Here is a 14,716-nt window from a genome sequence, read left to right as displayed (position 1 = left end):
AGCAAGAAATGATGACTCAAGGAATTGGATGGATGATATGAAGAATTTATTATTAGGCAATGGGTATCCTCAAGGGTTAGATAGAACTAATAGGAGACAATATAGATTACAGTCAATCCCTTATGTCATAATTGATGGCATCCTTTTTAGGAAAGATTTTAATGGAGCCCTACTAAGATGCATTGACATGGACCAAGTTGAAAGAGTTATTAAAGAGCTTCATGATGGTCTTGATGGTGGTCACTTCTCAACAAGGACAACTGCAATGAAGGTCATGAGGGCTAGCTACTACTGGTCATCCCTGTTCCATGATTATCATAGGTATGTGAGGAAATGTGAAAAATGTGCTTTCTTTTCTGGTAAGAAAAAGCTTGCAACTCTTCCTCTTCATCCCATTCAGGTGGATTAGCCTTTTGCTCAATGGAGATTGGATTTCATAGGCAATATCAATCCTCCTTCTAGTTCTGGTCACAAATGGATTTTAACTGCTACAAATTACTTTATCAGATGGACAGAGGCAATTCATTAAAGGATGCCATAGAATCTTTAGTTGTTGAGTTCCTTGACGGAATTGTGACCAGGTTTGGTGCCCCTTCAACCATTATTTTAGAAAATGCAATTTTTTTTGTGGGAGCTCAAATTTGTGCATGGGCAATTGACCATAATATCTACTTGAGCACATCCTCAAACTACTATCCTCAAGGCAATGGTTTAGCTGAGTCCTCCAACAAAAACCTAATTAGGATTATGAAAAGAACTATAGAGGATAACCAGAGGTGTTGGCATCAAAAGTTGAGGACTGCAGTGTGGGCTAATAAAATAACACCTAAGAGGTCAATAGGAAATTCACCATTTATGTTGGTATATGGCAGAGAAGCAAGGCTTCCAATTTCATTAGAATTCTCATCCCTATAACTAGTTCATTAGCTGAAGCTAATTGAGAATGATGCCATGATAGTGAGAATGATAGAACTAATGGAGTTGGAAGAGAAGAGAGGTCAAGCCATGCAGACCCTAGAAACACATCAGTAGTAGGTGAAAAGGAGCTTTGACAGGAAGACTAGGGTTAGAACCTTTAGGGAGGGTGATTTGGTTTTGAAATGGGATGCAGACAAGGAAAAACTAGGGAGGCACTCAAAATTTGATGCACTGTGGACTGGTCCCTATCTGATTGTTAGTTGCAAGCAGGCTAATGCTTTTCAATTAAGCAAGCCTGGTGGTGAAATTTTTCCTATCCCAATCAATGGGATCTATCTCAAACCATGTTTCTGACAGGATTTGAGGTTTCATGTACATAGGTAGCTTAGTTTTCTTCCTGTTGATTTCTTACTTTCCAAGAAGTGCACAAGCACATGTGTTTTACAGAAGGTTTTTTTTGTCTCTAGTTTCAATCACAGAGGGCGGGTTTTTCGGGGTTTCATTCTCACAGAGGTAGGGTTAAGGTTTTGCAATACACTGATCCACATTTTTTCGACTCTATAGCCCAATGGACGCATAAGGTCACTGGTCATACACATAACTAGCTTGCGTCCCCTCTGAGTCACCAAAAATGTTGCCTATTTTTTCCCCTCGCCAAAATTTGAATTCAAATGCAAGCCCACCCAACAATCTCTCCCCACTTTTATATTATTTTTAATGGCTGGGAAATATCAAAAAAAATTTGGAAAAAAAAACATTTAAAACTTATGGTATTTCCTATTTTGTTTCCACTTGCCTACAACTTTCCATGTCATTGGATCTTGCATAGATCCACGGTGGGTGCTTTCCCGCATTCTCCAAATGCACTACCTTTATGTAATGCAGGGAAGCCCTTTTGTGACACGTGGATCAGTGGGTCCTTGTTGTTCTTGTGGGCCACAAAGGGGAGAGTTACTGGCTGAGCTGGCAATTCTATCGGCGCTCGCTTTCCCACATTTTGTCTTTTGTCAGACTTTCTGACAATGCGCGTAAGCGCCCTAGTGACACATGTCCAGATGACATCACGGTGGATATTCACAGAGGTTTAGAAGGTACAAGTTATGTACATCGTCAGATCTCCCAAGATCAATGGCTGGCGCATGCCCGCATTATAAAGATGCGTGAAGATTAAATAATGCGAGTACGCGCCCTTGTGATGCATGGCATGGTGTGACATCATGGGCCCGCTCTTCTCAGGAGAAATAAATAAATCCTGTTGTGGCACTTGTCAGAACACGTGGGTTTGAAAATGTGATATTCTATTGAGCAACAAGATCCACCGTTTGATGCAAACAGATCAAGGGCTAGTGCTTTCCCGCATTATAAAGATGTAGGGATGTTAAGGAATGTGGGCAAGCGCCTCGCTGCTACGTGTCCTTGTGGGGTCAGGACTATTCCTTACACCGTAGTTGGATGCCAAAGTGGTGCCCAATCAAGCTAAGTCAAATGCTGAGTGGTTTTTTGGGCCTAGAAACTTTGAGGGGCAGGTGTAGTATAATGGAGGATCTTTCGCGATCATTGATCTTATGGAGATCAATGATCGGCACTTTCTTGCAATAAGGAGTTGTGAGGAAATTAAATATTGCGGGGAAGTGCCTAAAGGACACGTGTCCTAGCAGGCTCGGCTAAAGCATTAACAGTCAGAGATTGGCAGTTGGGAGACTGTCACAGTCAGGGGGTTGCAAGGTGGCTCAGTTAAGTTGGTCAAACCGTATGGAGACTTTGTGGGGTGGCGAAATGAAATAAAATCATTGGTCCACGTGGCTCATCCTGGTGGCAGAATTTAGTTGACTATTTGACCTTTTTGATTCACGAGCCAAAAACGAAGGAGATCAAGTTTTGTTGCGTGATCTAATCCCTGTGATTAATGCCAACCACTCCCGAGAAAATGCTGAGCCCAGTAAACAGTGAGAGAACACTCCACCACCTCGGTTCATCCATTTTTTTGGTCAGGATGGTTTAATGGTGTCGTCCCTGTCAGAGCCTTATTTCAACAAAGATCAGATATCATTGCATCTAGATCTGTGCTCAGATCAAATTTTCTTCTGATCTCCATGATTATTCTCTATAGGGCTTAATGGCAGTGGTTGTAGAGTAATTTCAGTTGGAAAATATCTCAGTTATGCCTGAGCTATAAAAGAAAATTTTGTAGATTTTGAAAAGGTCGACTCTTCTCTAACTTCTCTGGTATTGCTCTGCAATTTCATGTGTAAATTCCCTTTTCCTCTGAATTGTATGACATTCTGCCTTATCTCCTTCAGCATTGGTGTGAAGTGCAAGAACTATTTGCCTCCCATTGGTGTATTGTGGATATCTGCAATCTTACATGACTATATCTCTTTTGGCCTATGAATGGTATATAAGTAAATCCCCTCTTTCCTTGTGTCATTCATTTGGGTTTTTTGATCTACATGTGATTGTTAGATTAAAGCAAGTTTGAATGTGTATATTTTTGGTGTCATGATGGTTCAATAGTGCATGTATGGGCAGAGATTGGTTTGAACACTCTATTTTGGTGCATCACCCCCTTAGATTAGAATAGGTAGACTTTCTTTCGTGCATTCCTTCTCCCTTTTCCTCTCTAAGAGTAGTTAGGTGCACCCTGATAGTAAAGGAAGCTAGCTTTCTCCGGAGACTCAACCTCACAGTTCAAGTCCCATAGCTTGGAGGTTGTTTCCATGTTTCACAAGGTTGTCCTTAAGTAAAAATTTTGGACATGGATGCAAAATTTTGTGACAACACTAACCATGGTTTTACTTTATCTTCGTTGGGATTCATGTTGAATCCATACTCTTGACAGTATGCTCAATTAAGTGTGTTTTAACATTTGACATTTCTTGTTTTCTCATCCAACTCTTGTTTAATATTGATTTAGTGTGGATGGTTATGCTCACATGTGAGCACATGCACGTGTGTATGATGGGAATTTGTGTGACCCAAAATCTTGAATTTAGGTTGTTTAAGAGATTGTTCATGTGGGGTTGGGTTGGGAAAAAGAATTTCCTATAGACACTCATCATGTGATGCACATGGGTATGTAGGGTAGACATGTGGAGTGGTTTCTATTAGTATTCTGGACTAGGGCTGGCAAGGTATCATGAAGAGGTTTAAATAAGTGACAACGAAGTTAAATCATAGGTAATAAAACTTAATTAAGATAAAAGCATACTTGAATGTTCTTTGATGCATTAATGTGAGGGTATGTGATGTCTGTACATTTTGCAATCTTCTATAGAAGTTGCTGTGAGGGAATAATGTTTTGCGCTCCCAAGGGAGGGAGATGATTTCACACCACATATAGATTTGGATTTCTGATGCCAGGTGACCTACACTCCACTAGAGTTCCTACATAGTTATCCCATAGAGTGTCTGACCAAGACATGTTGTGTTGCATCGTCTCATGATCTTAGTTTCAGTCTCTTGTTCTTCTTAGCATTAGTGTTAGCCTTGTATGTTTGTTCTTTGTGTTTGGGGTTGAATCACTATCTCCATCAACATGATGGGTGGTTGGGATGTGTAGCTACTTATACCATTGTTGGGGATTGATGTAAAGAGTTGGCCTTCTTCTAGTTAGTTCCGAAGCTTGATGCTTCACTTTGATTCTCTATGGTTTTCGAAGTATGTTTCCTTGTGAGTTATGTTCTTTTGATATCATATTGTGAGATAATATCTTATGGTTCCTCATTCCTTTCCATTGCGATGTTACTTATATTCATGTTTTGCTTATGATGTTATGGTCTAGATGGATAGATGTTATTATTTCTACCTTCTAGTATGTTAGGTTTATTTGATTTTCTTTTATGCATTTGAGTGATTACTCCTCAACTTTGGTGGTTTTGGTACTCCCCGATGTGGAGTTTCTAACCCTACTTTTCTTTTTAGTCAGTTGATTGGCCTTATGTTCTAAACCTGAGTGCAAGTGAGACATCATTGTAACATACTGGCTAAGAATTGTATGATACTTGCAAGCTATCATACTAGTACTATATGTTATATTGTACAATACTAGATGAGTATCGTATTGGCCATGCAAAATCTATCTTATGACCCTAGTGTTGTCTATCACATGACATTTATAAGAAGTATCATATTGGGTCTTTTGGAAGACTTGTTTAGCCAAACAAAGGGTACTTCTCGACTTGTCTAGTACATTCCATAAGGTGATTTGGATACCCTTTTGGGAGTTCTTTCTCCTTATGTCTTGACAGTTCAATTACATGATGTTTTAGGGTTGTTCTTGACCTTGTTGCATCATCATAAAATGGTTAATGACTTGTATGAATTAAATCCCTAGGGATCTTGAATGTGGGATTTAAAATGAATATTGTAATTGAATGCTAGTTGTAAGTTGGGAATGAACATTATATGCTTAATTCATGTAGTTAGTTAATGAACGCATTGGTAAGTAGTGATGCTTGGGGATCTCTTTGGCAGATGGTTTTTGTTAGTCTTTGTTGCTTTCTTGTGTAAATTCTTGCTATTGTTTCACCTTAACTTAAAAAAATTTATATTGGCCTTTGTTTATCCTTGTTCCAAGGATTCTGGGCGAGGGATTACATTTTGTCTTTGTTTTATAATATAGGGTTATAGTGCAAGTCCTCACACTGATGAAAATCAGTTCATTTGGAGCACTACCCTCTTTGGTCTTGATGAGATTCCCTAGGAAGGTGAAACTGGTTTTCATTCAAAATTTATTTTCTTTTAGAATGATTATGTTAATTAACAGTTTTCCTTTTTTGGCATGGATTTGGTTTTGTGTATTCACCTCAGGTGGGACTTTTGGCTTGAAGTTGGGGAAAAATATCCAAAGAAGCTTTGTGTGAGATTTACATCAAATACTTTTCATCCCAATGGTATGTAATGTAGTTTAGGAATTATAGGGCCAATGTATTTTTTTAATTCTATTTTTGCAACAAGTGTTGTGGATGTTAATTTGATTAAGATGGAGCAATTTTTATGGTAAAGATAGTCAAAAGAGTTAGCAAATTGGTTGAAATTTGGTAGGGATTTTCCTGGCCTTAATATTTTTTTTTAATCTCATCTAGAAAAAATAGTCATGGTTTAAATTCTATTAGTAGTTAGATCAAATATCAAATATAGTCTAATGTATGGATCGTGTAACACATGTAATAGTAAAAAAAATATAAATATGTTTAGTTAATGAGATTAAAGCTATGTTGAAGTGTATTGTATGCTACTCATTCTCAATCAAACATATATAGTAGGGGGAGTAAATATAATCTATTGCCGATTCAAAATTTATATTGTTCAATTTCGAATCTTTGACCCATCAAGAAAATGTCAAATAGATGTTTAAGGGCTTGATAGTAACACATCCAATGGCTTGCTACTTTTAGTCAAAGTTTTGTTGTTTTAGAGGGAAAAAGTTGTATCCTATGGTAAAACAAACGATTCCAATAGTTTGATTTGAATGCATCACCCACCATGCAGTTTCATTTAAATAGATTATCCCAATACCTTGCTACTACCATTTTCAATAGTGTTTCCTTAATGTTTGAAATCAATTCTATTTTACAATCTTTGCTTATGAATCCAAACCCTAGTTCTCCCAATCTAAAATTGCTTATTTAAAAAAAAAGGTTTACACATGCAAATGCAAGTCTTTTGGTGTATATGGATTGTTTTGCTTTGTCATGAAAAATTTAACAGTTTTTTAGTTTGACAATTGACTTACCTTTGAACCTACATGGTAAAGTGCTAGTTTAATACCCAATAAGAAATAGGTTTACGCATGCAAATGCAACTCTTTCGATGTGTATGGATTATCTTGCTTTGTCATGAAAAATTTAACATTTTTTTAGTTTGACAATTGACTTACCCTTGGACCTACATGGTAAAGTGCTAGTTTAATAGCCAATAGGAAATAGCTTCACAGCCACGAGGTAAAAGCGAATCGATTATTCCGAAAGATATTTAAATCTCCCAATGCAAAACCCACGCAAAGAGATAAGAGAAACCAAGGGATTTTGTCTCGTAGCAATAGGGAACTGCAAACCACCCATTGCCATTGCCCCTTTTCTTCATCTGGATATTTCATCCCCATTAGTCATGTATTATTAAGGCAATCAGACCATGTTGCGCCTCTGCAACACCACGCTCTCCTCAGCTGCAGGATACGCGTTGCCATCAGTGAAAGGGGCAGGAGGAGGACAAATAGTCCTGTACAGGCAACACCCTAAACAATGGTCCACCAAGCGGAAACTATATAAAACTTTCATCCCATCTCTCTGCAGTTCCTGCCACAGAAATGGTAGCATAAAGCTAATGAGCACAGAGGAATTGAAAAGAAGGTCAAGCGTGTTGCTTCTTTCGAGTCCAGTAGTAGGAATAGGATTAGGCGTTGGCAGCTTAGGCCTAGAGGGGGTGCAGCCAGTGTTAGAGGCAGTAGGAGTGCTGGCAACCATTGTTACGGTGCACGAATTCGGGCACTTTTTGGCAGCGTATTTGCAGAACATTCATGTGAGTAAATTCGCAATTGGGTTCGGCCCCACGCTGGTGAAGTTCGATTTGAAGGGCGTGGAATGCTCCGTGAGAGTCATTCCGCTGGGAGGGTATGTGGGGTTTCCAGACAACGAGCCGGGGAGTGGAATCCCCCCTGACGACAAGGACTTGTTGAAGAACAGACCCATCTTGGACCGCTTCATGGTGACCGTGGCGGGCGTTGTGGCGAACATGGTGTTCGCTTACATAATTCTGTATGCGCAGGTTTTGACGGTGGGAATGGTGGAGCAGGAGCCCTTTCCGGGCGTGCTCGTTCCGCAGGTGTTTTCGGGCTCGCCGGCCGCGAGGGATGGCATGGAATCGGGTGACGTGGTGTTGGGCGTTAATGGCCGCCTGTTCACTCTCGGGGAGCCTGCGGCTGCCGTTTTTGATATGGTGGATATCATTAAGAAGAACCCAGGAAAGCCGCTTTCGCTTTTGTTGGAGAGAAGGAAGGCAGAGAGGCCATTAATGGTCGATGTGACGCCCGATGGGGCGGGCAAAATTGGGGTTCAGCTTGCCCCAAATGCCAAAATTGTTAAGGTTAAGGCAAAGGGTGTTTTGGATGGGGCAGTCCGGGCAGGGTCGGAGTTTAGGAGAGTTTGGGGGAATGTGGTGGAAGGGTTGAAGCAGGTGATCCTCAATTTCAATGAGACGGCAAGGCAGGTATCTGGTCCCGTGGGGATTGTGGCGGTTGGGGCAGAGGCAGCCCGTTCGAGTGTTGAGGGGGTTAATCTTTTTCAGTATGCGGCTCTTGTTAATCTCAATCTGGCGGTGGTGAATTTACTGCCTCTTCCTGCTCTGGATGGAGGTTACTTAGCGCTCATTGCCCTCGAGGCTGCCCGAGGCGGTAAGAAGCTACCCAAAGAGCTTGAGCAGGCTATCATGTCTTCTGGAATCACTTTGCTTCTTTTCCTTGGCTGTTTCCTCATCATTCGCGACACTCTCAATCTAGATTTTGTTCGAGAAATGCTATAATTTGAGGACAACTTGTTCAAGGTACATTAATCTACACGGGGGCACAATTTGTGCTCAATACTCACCATTTGATCCAGCCTCTCGCAACAGCAACTTGAAAGGCAGGCCTCCAATTTAAAATCCTCTCTATATTTGTAAAAGAGTTAAGTAGACCTCCTTATTAAGGAAAAGTTATAGATTGCTTTCTGTAAATCAAAATATTCTCTCTATCTATTCTTTGTTTAGTTGATTGTGGGACGCGATTTTTTTCAATCAGCACTTGTTTGTTATTTGGGTAATTTAAAAGCTCAAAATCTCGAATAACAAACCATGTTTTGGCTGTAAGCTTTCAAACTAATTTCTCTGCGTTGTAGTGCTAGCCCTAAACGAGCTTAATGGGATCAAACAGAAACATACTTGCCCATTATTTTGAATCTACACCTGATTAGGATCACCGTATGTAAGCTGAAGCAAGCAGTTCAGTTATAGTATGAGTGCTGCCTGATTTCCCATTGCTTTTTGCAACTCTTCTACAAGCCTCTTGTCCTAATGATGAATATTTTATTTCATTGATTCAAACCAGGTTACAATCATAGAGTTCCACAATGCCTTATTTCAGTGATCAACCACGATGCTTTGCTTACTACTGTAGATGGGCATTTGAAGCTGTGTTGTGAACATCTCAGCTCATTGTTATGTGTAGTGCCAATAATGTGTACGTAGGTACCAAAAATGATAAAGATTGCACGTTCTTTCAATTGTCAATCTCATGACAAGTTTTCTCAATCTCATGTTAAGTATTGTTTCGAAGCACCCAATTGAAAAGTCTGACAAGAAAGCGCTTTTTCTTCCAACCAGTATTTTGGTAATGCCTGATGTGATTCAAAAAGGTAGATGGTATGCTTTTAAACATTGCAATTTCTATGTAGATGGAATCTATTGAATTTCAAATTTGCATGATAGTAGAGATATTTAGTTGTTATTTTTAAGATTTCTTTCTGGAAGTAGCAATTTTATGTTTTGTTGTTACTGGTCAGTGCAAATATCCCGACTAGCAAAAAAAAGGCTCTTGCTAATTTAATTGTAAGTTAACCAGAGAGAAGTTAACCAAATAACTCTGTTTTTTCAGATTTGTTTCATCTCTTTCTTTATTTTTAATTTTTGTTTTTGATGAAGGAAACTAATTGATGAAATAGTTTTAACTTTTTCATTTCTCTTCTTACTCTCAAGTTATCTTTTATTTTACCTGCAAGTTTTGTCCTTATTTTCCAAGGAGATTTATATCCTATTCAGGTTACAATTTTCCTATATTAATTGCATTTAATATTTTAAATTCTAAAGCTGATAATAATTTAGCTATGATAAAAATACCGCCAACCAGGTGTCTGTTGGCTTCTTTCCAGCAAAGGGAGAGAGCATATTTAAAGTTGCGAGGGACTCTATATGGTTAGGTGCTGAGCTCTTTCTAGTATGGTTGCTTAGCTCGGGCTTGAATAAAGGTTGTATATGTAATAATGAGGCAACAACTGGAAACAGTGGAAATGGTTAAATGATGCCACCTCTGGAGGATTCAAATGTGTTTGGATGGGAGATATGAAATCTAAAACAATTTTGATGTTTTTCTAGCTCGGCTGAAGGCAATTTAAATGAAGTTTAAAAAAAAAAAATTTAAAGTCAAAGATTCATAATATTATTGCTTAATCAACTAATGATTACATTCGAAATAGTCCATAAATCAAAATTTCTAAGCCGAGTTCTCTACATATAATCTATGTTACTCAGTCCACTCTATAAACTACCAATAGAATTACTACAAGATATCATTTCTCTATGAAACTACCAATACACCATATAAAAGAGGCTGTAGTAGATAAAAAAACTCCCTCCCTTCCACCCTTTGTTTAAAATGCTGAAGACAGCGTAACTGTCCATGATATTAACCATGCTCACAACCTCAAAAGAGCTGGCTGTGGACAGTTTTGTTAAGTCCGGAAACTCCATCACACAGTAGACATATGGCAGTCGCGAAGGAAGGCAGCAGCACTTCAATCACCAAGAGCACCCTGCTAACGCTGCTGTAGAAGAGGACAGGACACAGCTAGCTAACACTAAAAAGCTTATATTGAAGGCATCCTAGATAGCTTTGTGTAACAGATACGAATCCCCTTAATATGCAATCCACCCTTTTCCAAACTAATATTGAAAACCTATCTCCTCTATCAAAGAGGCTAGACAGCCTTGATTACTAACTGGTTGGAGTCTTCTCCATCTAGCACAAAGAGCCATGATCTAGCAGGGCCCCAAAATTAGACTGCCAATCTGCCACCATTTTTGCCTTTCTAAAACCATGAGTGACCATATATTCTTGAAATCTTGGGAGCAATCTCCAACCTCCCCAAGAACATACTGTGATTTCCAATGGACTATTTTATTCTGGATCAAATCTGACGTAATGAGCCTCGAATCTCACTCAATGACAATCTTTGAAAAGCTCAAAAACAGTCCCAACCTAACACCTTCCAGGAGTGCTCTTGCCTCTGCCACATTACATGAGCCATCCATAATTCTCAAGTAAAATGCTCTTAATATTCTTCTCCATCTAGACAGCCTTGATTACTAACTGGTTGGAGTCTTCTCCATCTAGCACAAAGAGCCATGATCTAGCAGGGCCCCAAAATTAGACTGCCAATCTGCCACCATTTTTGCCTTTCTAAAACCATGAGTGACCATATATTCTTGAAATCTTGGGAGCAATCTCCAACCTCCCCAAGAACATACTGTGATTTGCAATGGACTATCTTATTCTGGATCAAATCTGACGTAATGAGCCCCGAATCTCACTCAATGACAATCTTTGAAAAGCTCAAAAACAGTCCCAACCTAATACCTTCCAAGAGTGCTCTTGCCTCTGCCGCATTACATGAGCCATCCATAATTCTCAAGTAAAATGCTCTTAATATTCTTCCCTAATGATCTTTCATCACTACACCCGTACTGGATTGTAACATACCATTTTTACTAAGCTGAAAGTAGAGAACATATTATAAGATTATAACCGAATATCATAATGGAATGACATAAAGTAATTGAAAATCCCTTACATCATATAGAAATCAAACTATTAACTGAATTTTATTATTATTAAGGAAAACAAGTTTCGAATGGTGCCTGAATTCCTTTACAAATCAAAATATTTTCCATGAAGGCCGAACCAAAAATACTATAGACTAAAGGTGAACAGGTCACCAACCAAAACAAGGTGACCAGGGTGGCCTCACAGATAACACAATACACTTCAACTACCAAAACAGGTTTTGAATGGGAACCTGAAACCCCATGGTTACAAAAGAAATAGACAATTAGTCTTGAACCATGTCAAACTACAAAGAACAACGGGCCAAAAGGGCCAGGAGATCCAAACGAAAGGGGGGACAACCTCAAACAATCAAGGCCTCAAGATTTACATTTCGGTCCTCTCTTTTAAGAACATAAAGACATATCAAAATATGGAATGGAGGGCTTGACCTTTTTTCCTTTTACTAATGTCCATCCATCCTCCACCATCCCAATAGCCTTCTGCCATGCAAAGTCAGCAACACCACAACCAACCCCCAAAAACCTCACAGCAAGAGAAGAAACACTACCACCATACGAACTTTGGACCATAGCAGTAGAAGGGACAGCAACACCACCCTGAGATAGAGCCGCAACAGGGGCAACAATCAAATCACTAGTTAGAGCATCTGAAGGAGGGACAACTGTATCGGTCACCACCGTAGGGGCAACATTTGAACCATTAGAGACAACAACAGAATCCGCCACCAAAGAATCCTGAGAAGAGTTGCCAACCCTAACAGAGGAAACTTTCTGAACCGTGTAGTGATCTCATCTGAAACCTCCATCCACCAAGAAGGTGACTTCTTCGATCTAAACTTTTCAAAGGAGCATCGTGCAACAAGGTGGCCGGTCTACTTTTAAGTGAATTTGTTATACAAGATATAATCAGAATTTAAGCAACAACCATATCTATTTCAAATGAAAGACAACTAATTTAACTTCTATAACTAATTACAATTACATTTTGAAAGAAACAAATCAATTTAACTATATTTGCAATTATACATTTTAAGTAACATAAAACAAGTGAAGGATTTAGAACTCAGACATAAACTAAAATATCTGTTGATGTGTTGTGGAAGCCTCAACATTTGGTGAAGAGGAGAAGCATTGACATAGGCTTAACCTCCCAACTGCAGACCTTATCATATCCTCACACAAGCTCTTATGAGAAAGACCCTCCCTACCCCGAGTTAGGCTTGGGACACCATAGTCCTTCCATTTGAGCACTCCAATGTTAGAGTGTTGGCTAAGTAACAGACAAGGCTGAGGAATTCCTCCATCAACCTTCCCTTTGTCAACTAGCACTCCTAATCGCTAGTAATCATTCATGGCAAGCATGCATGTAATCTACCTTGGCCAAAGATTTAGATAGGAAAATAAATAGCTCGATCACCACCGCTTGACTTACAATGGGACGTACTTTGGAGAATCATGAGCTGACTTGGACAAAACAACATTCCCTTTCCCTTTAGAAATTCATGCTATTTGGTTATTGATTTCAATTTATTTCTTATAGGGATACCTCTCCTCTTCACCCATTTATACTTGATTCCACTGGTCTTGGGTGCATCTTGGGAGGTATGCCGGTATCTATGTATTCTTTATCAATCAAAATTTATGAACACAAATTCGATTCTTATCTCAACTAGTAAATGTATGATACCACTATATAAGTCAGATATATTCTTTGTGAAATATAAAGATATATTCTTATACCATCTTTCATCATTAAGCATTGTAGTAGTAATTGATTGACAGAAATGGAGTCTCTTCGGGTTTGACTCTATAAGATTATACTAGCACCTGACCTATATGGAACAAGAATGATTACATAAAATGGAAAGCAAAGGTGATGTTCTATCAGAGTTCTTCATAGAGCCTTTGTATCGGCTACAATACTTATTGAAATCATGGATGCATCTAAACTTAATGTTTCATCATTCCTTGCAGAATATATCTCAAAGAATGCAACATAAGAGACATACATATAAAATAAGAAATAAGGCTGGCCGGATGATATCATGACTTGAGATTGCAACTTTGGATTTGATGTTGTGGTCTAGCAATATGGCTCCAACACATAAATACTATCAAGTGTGGCCAATGCTGCTATCGAGGTATCTAAATGTGTGTTAGTGTAGTTTTTTATTTTTCCTATTTTGCTAGGTTTTTCCTACACTTTTAATAATCTCGCTTAGGTTAATAAAACATATCTTATTAGGTGAATGGTTGTGAGGTGTCACCTTTCTACATGTGAGCATCCATTAGCTATCTTGGGAAGATACTTTGCTATCTTTAGTCTGATAGATGGTTGCTTCTCATTGGTTGGTGTTGCCACTTCCTCCCTCTTCCTAGCCTATATAAGCATGCTACCTGGCTTGTATTTGGATCTCTTGTTTTTGCATCTTCTTAATGCTATTTTGCTTCCAGCATTTGCATTACTCTCTTGGAGACTAACTCTATGATGCTATTTTGATTTTGTATCATTTGCATTCATAGTTTAGATATTTACTCTTTGCACTAGTTTTCTGGGTTATTAATCTTTTCAGATTCTAACATGGTATCAGAGCTTTTCTATGTGCAAGAGTAGATTTTAGTTTTCTTATTTGAGAGATTCGGGGGGGCAAATAAACTTTATTGTAATTTTTTGAAAAACGAAGTATGCTCTTCTCTTGCATCTTTGGATGATCCTGAGAATCAGAAAAGTTTTGACAAAAACGGTTTTTCTCTGGGGTTTCAATCTCAAATCTGACAACCAACTTGCATATTTGGAGTTTTCAATCAGTTTTGTAGGTTCCAACATGACATTGATAGACTTAGAAAGCTGATCCAGCATTTGCATGTCATATTCTGGTTGCTGGGGTCATTTTTTAATTTTTGGAGCCATTTTTTACTGTTAAAGGCGTCCAATTTACACTACAATAGCATCTTCTGTACATCAAAAAGAAAAACGCTTTTTGAGTTTTGTTCGCAGCCCCGAAAAACCATCTGGGTATCTTTTAGATTTTGCATGCAAGCTGTATATTTTGCAGGATCTAGCGCGGAAAGCTACAACAATACCCCTCTCCGTTGGCAGTCGCAGATTTGAATGCAGTTTTCAAATGTCTCGTTCTTTCTCATACGGACTCAGATTTTGATGATTCTTGTTATGAACTTGGCTATTTTTTTGTGCTCTATCCAC

General features: G+C 38.8%; 1 protein-coding gene across 1 annotated transcript; it reads left to right on the top strand.

The window, feature by feature from the left end:
- Positions 1-6,885: 6,885 nt before the first annotated feature.
- On the top strand, positions 6,886-8,663 carry LOC149543002 (membrane metalloprotease ARASP, chloroplastic-like). The gene has a single exon (XM_089797930.1). The coding sequence runs from the start codon at positions 7,051-7,053 to the stop codon at positions 8,434-8,436; it is 1,386 nt and encodes a 461-aa protein (XP_089654056.1). The 5' UTR covers positions 6,886-7,050; the 3' UTR covers positions 8,437-8,663.
- The last annotated feature ends 6,053 nt before the right edge of the window (positions 8,664-14,716 follow it).

The sequence above is a fragment of the Cupressus sempervirens genome, chromosome 8 (assembly GCF_028749045.1).
Source record: "Cupressus sempervirens isolate cs-2001-9-10 chromosome 8, ASM2874904v1, whole genome shotgun sequence".
NCBI classification, from domain to species: Eukaryota; Viridiplantae; Streptophyta; class Pinopsida; order Cupressales; family Cupressaceae; genus Cupressus; species Cupressus sempervirens.
The sequence above is the reverse complement of the archived record's forward strand: the minus strand, read 5'-3'. Positions and strand labels throughout refer to the sequence as shown.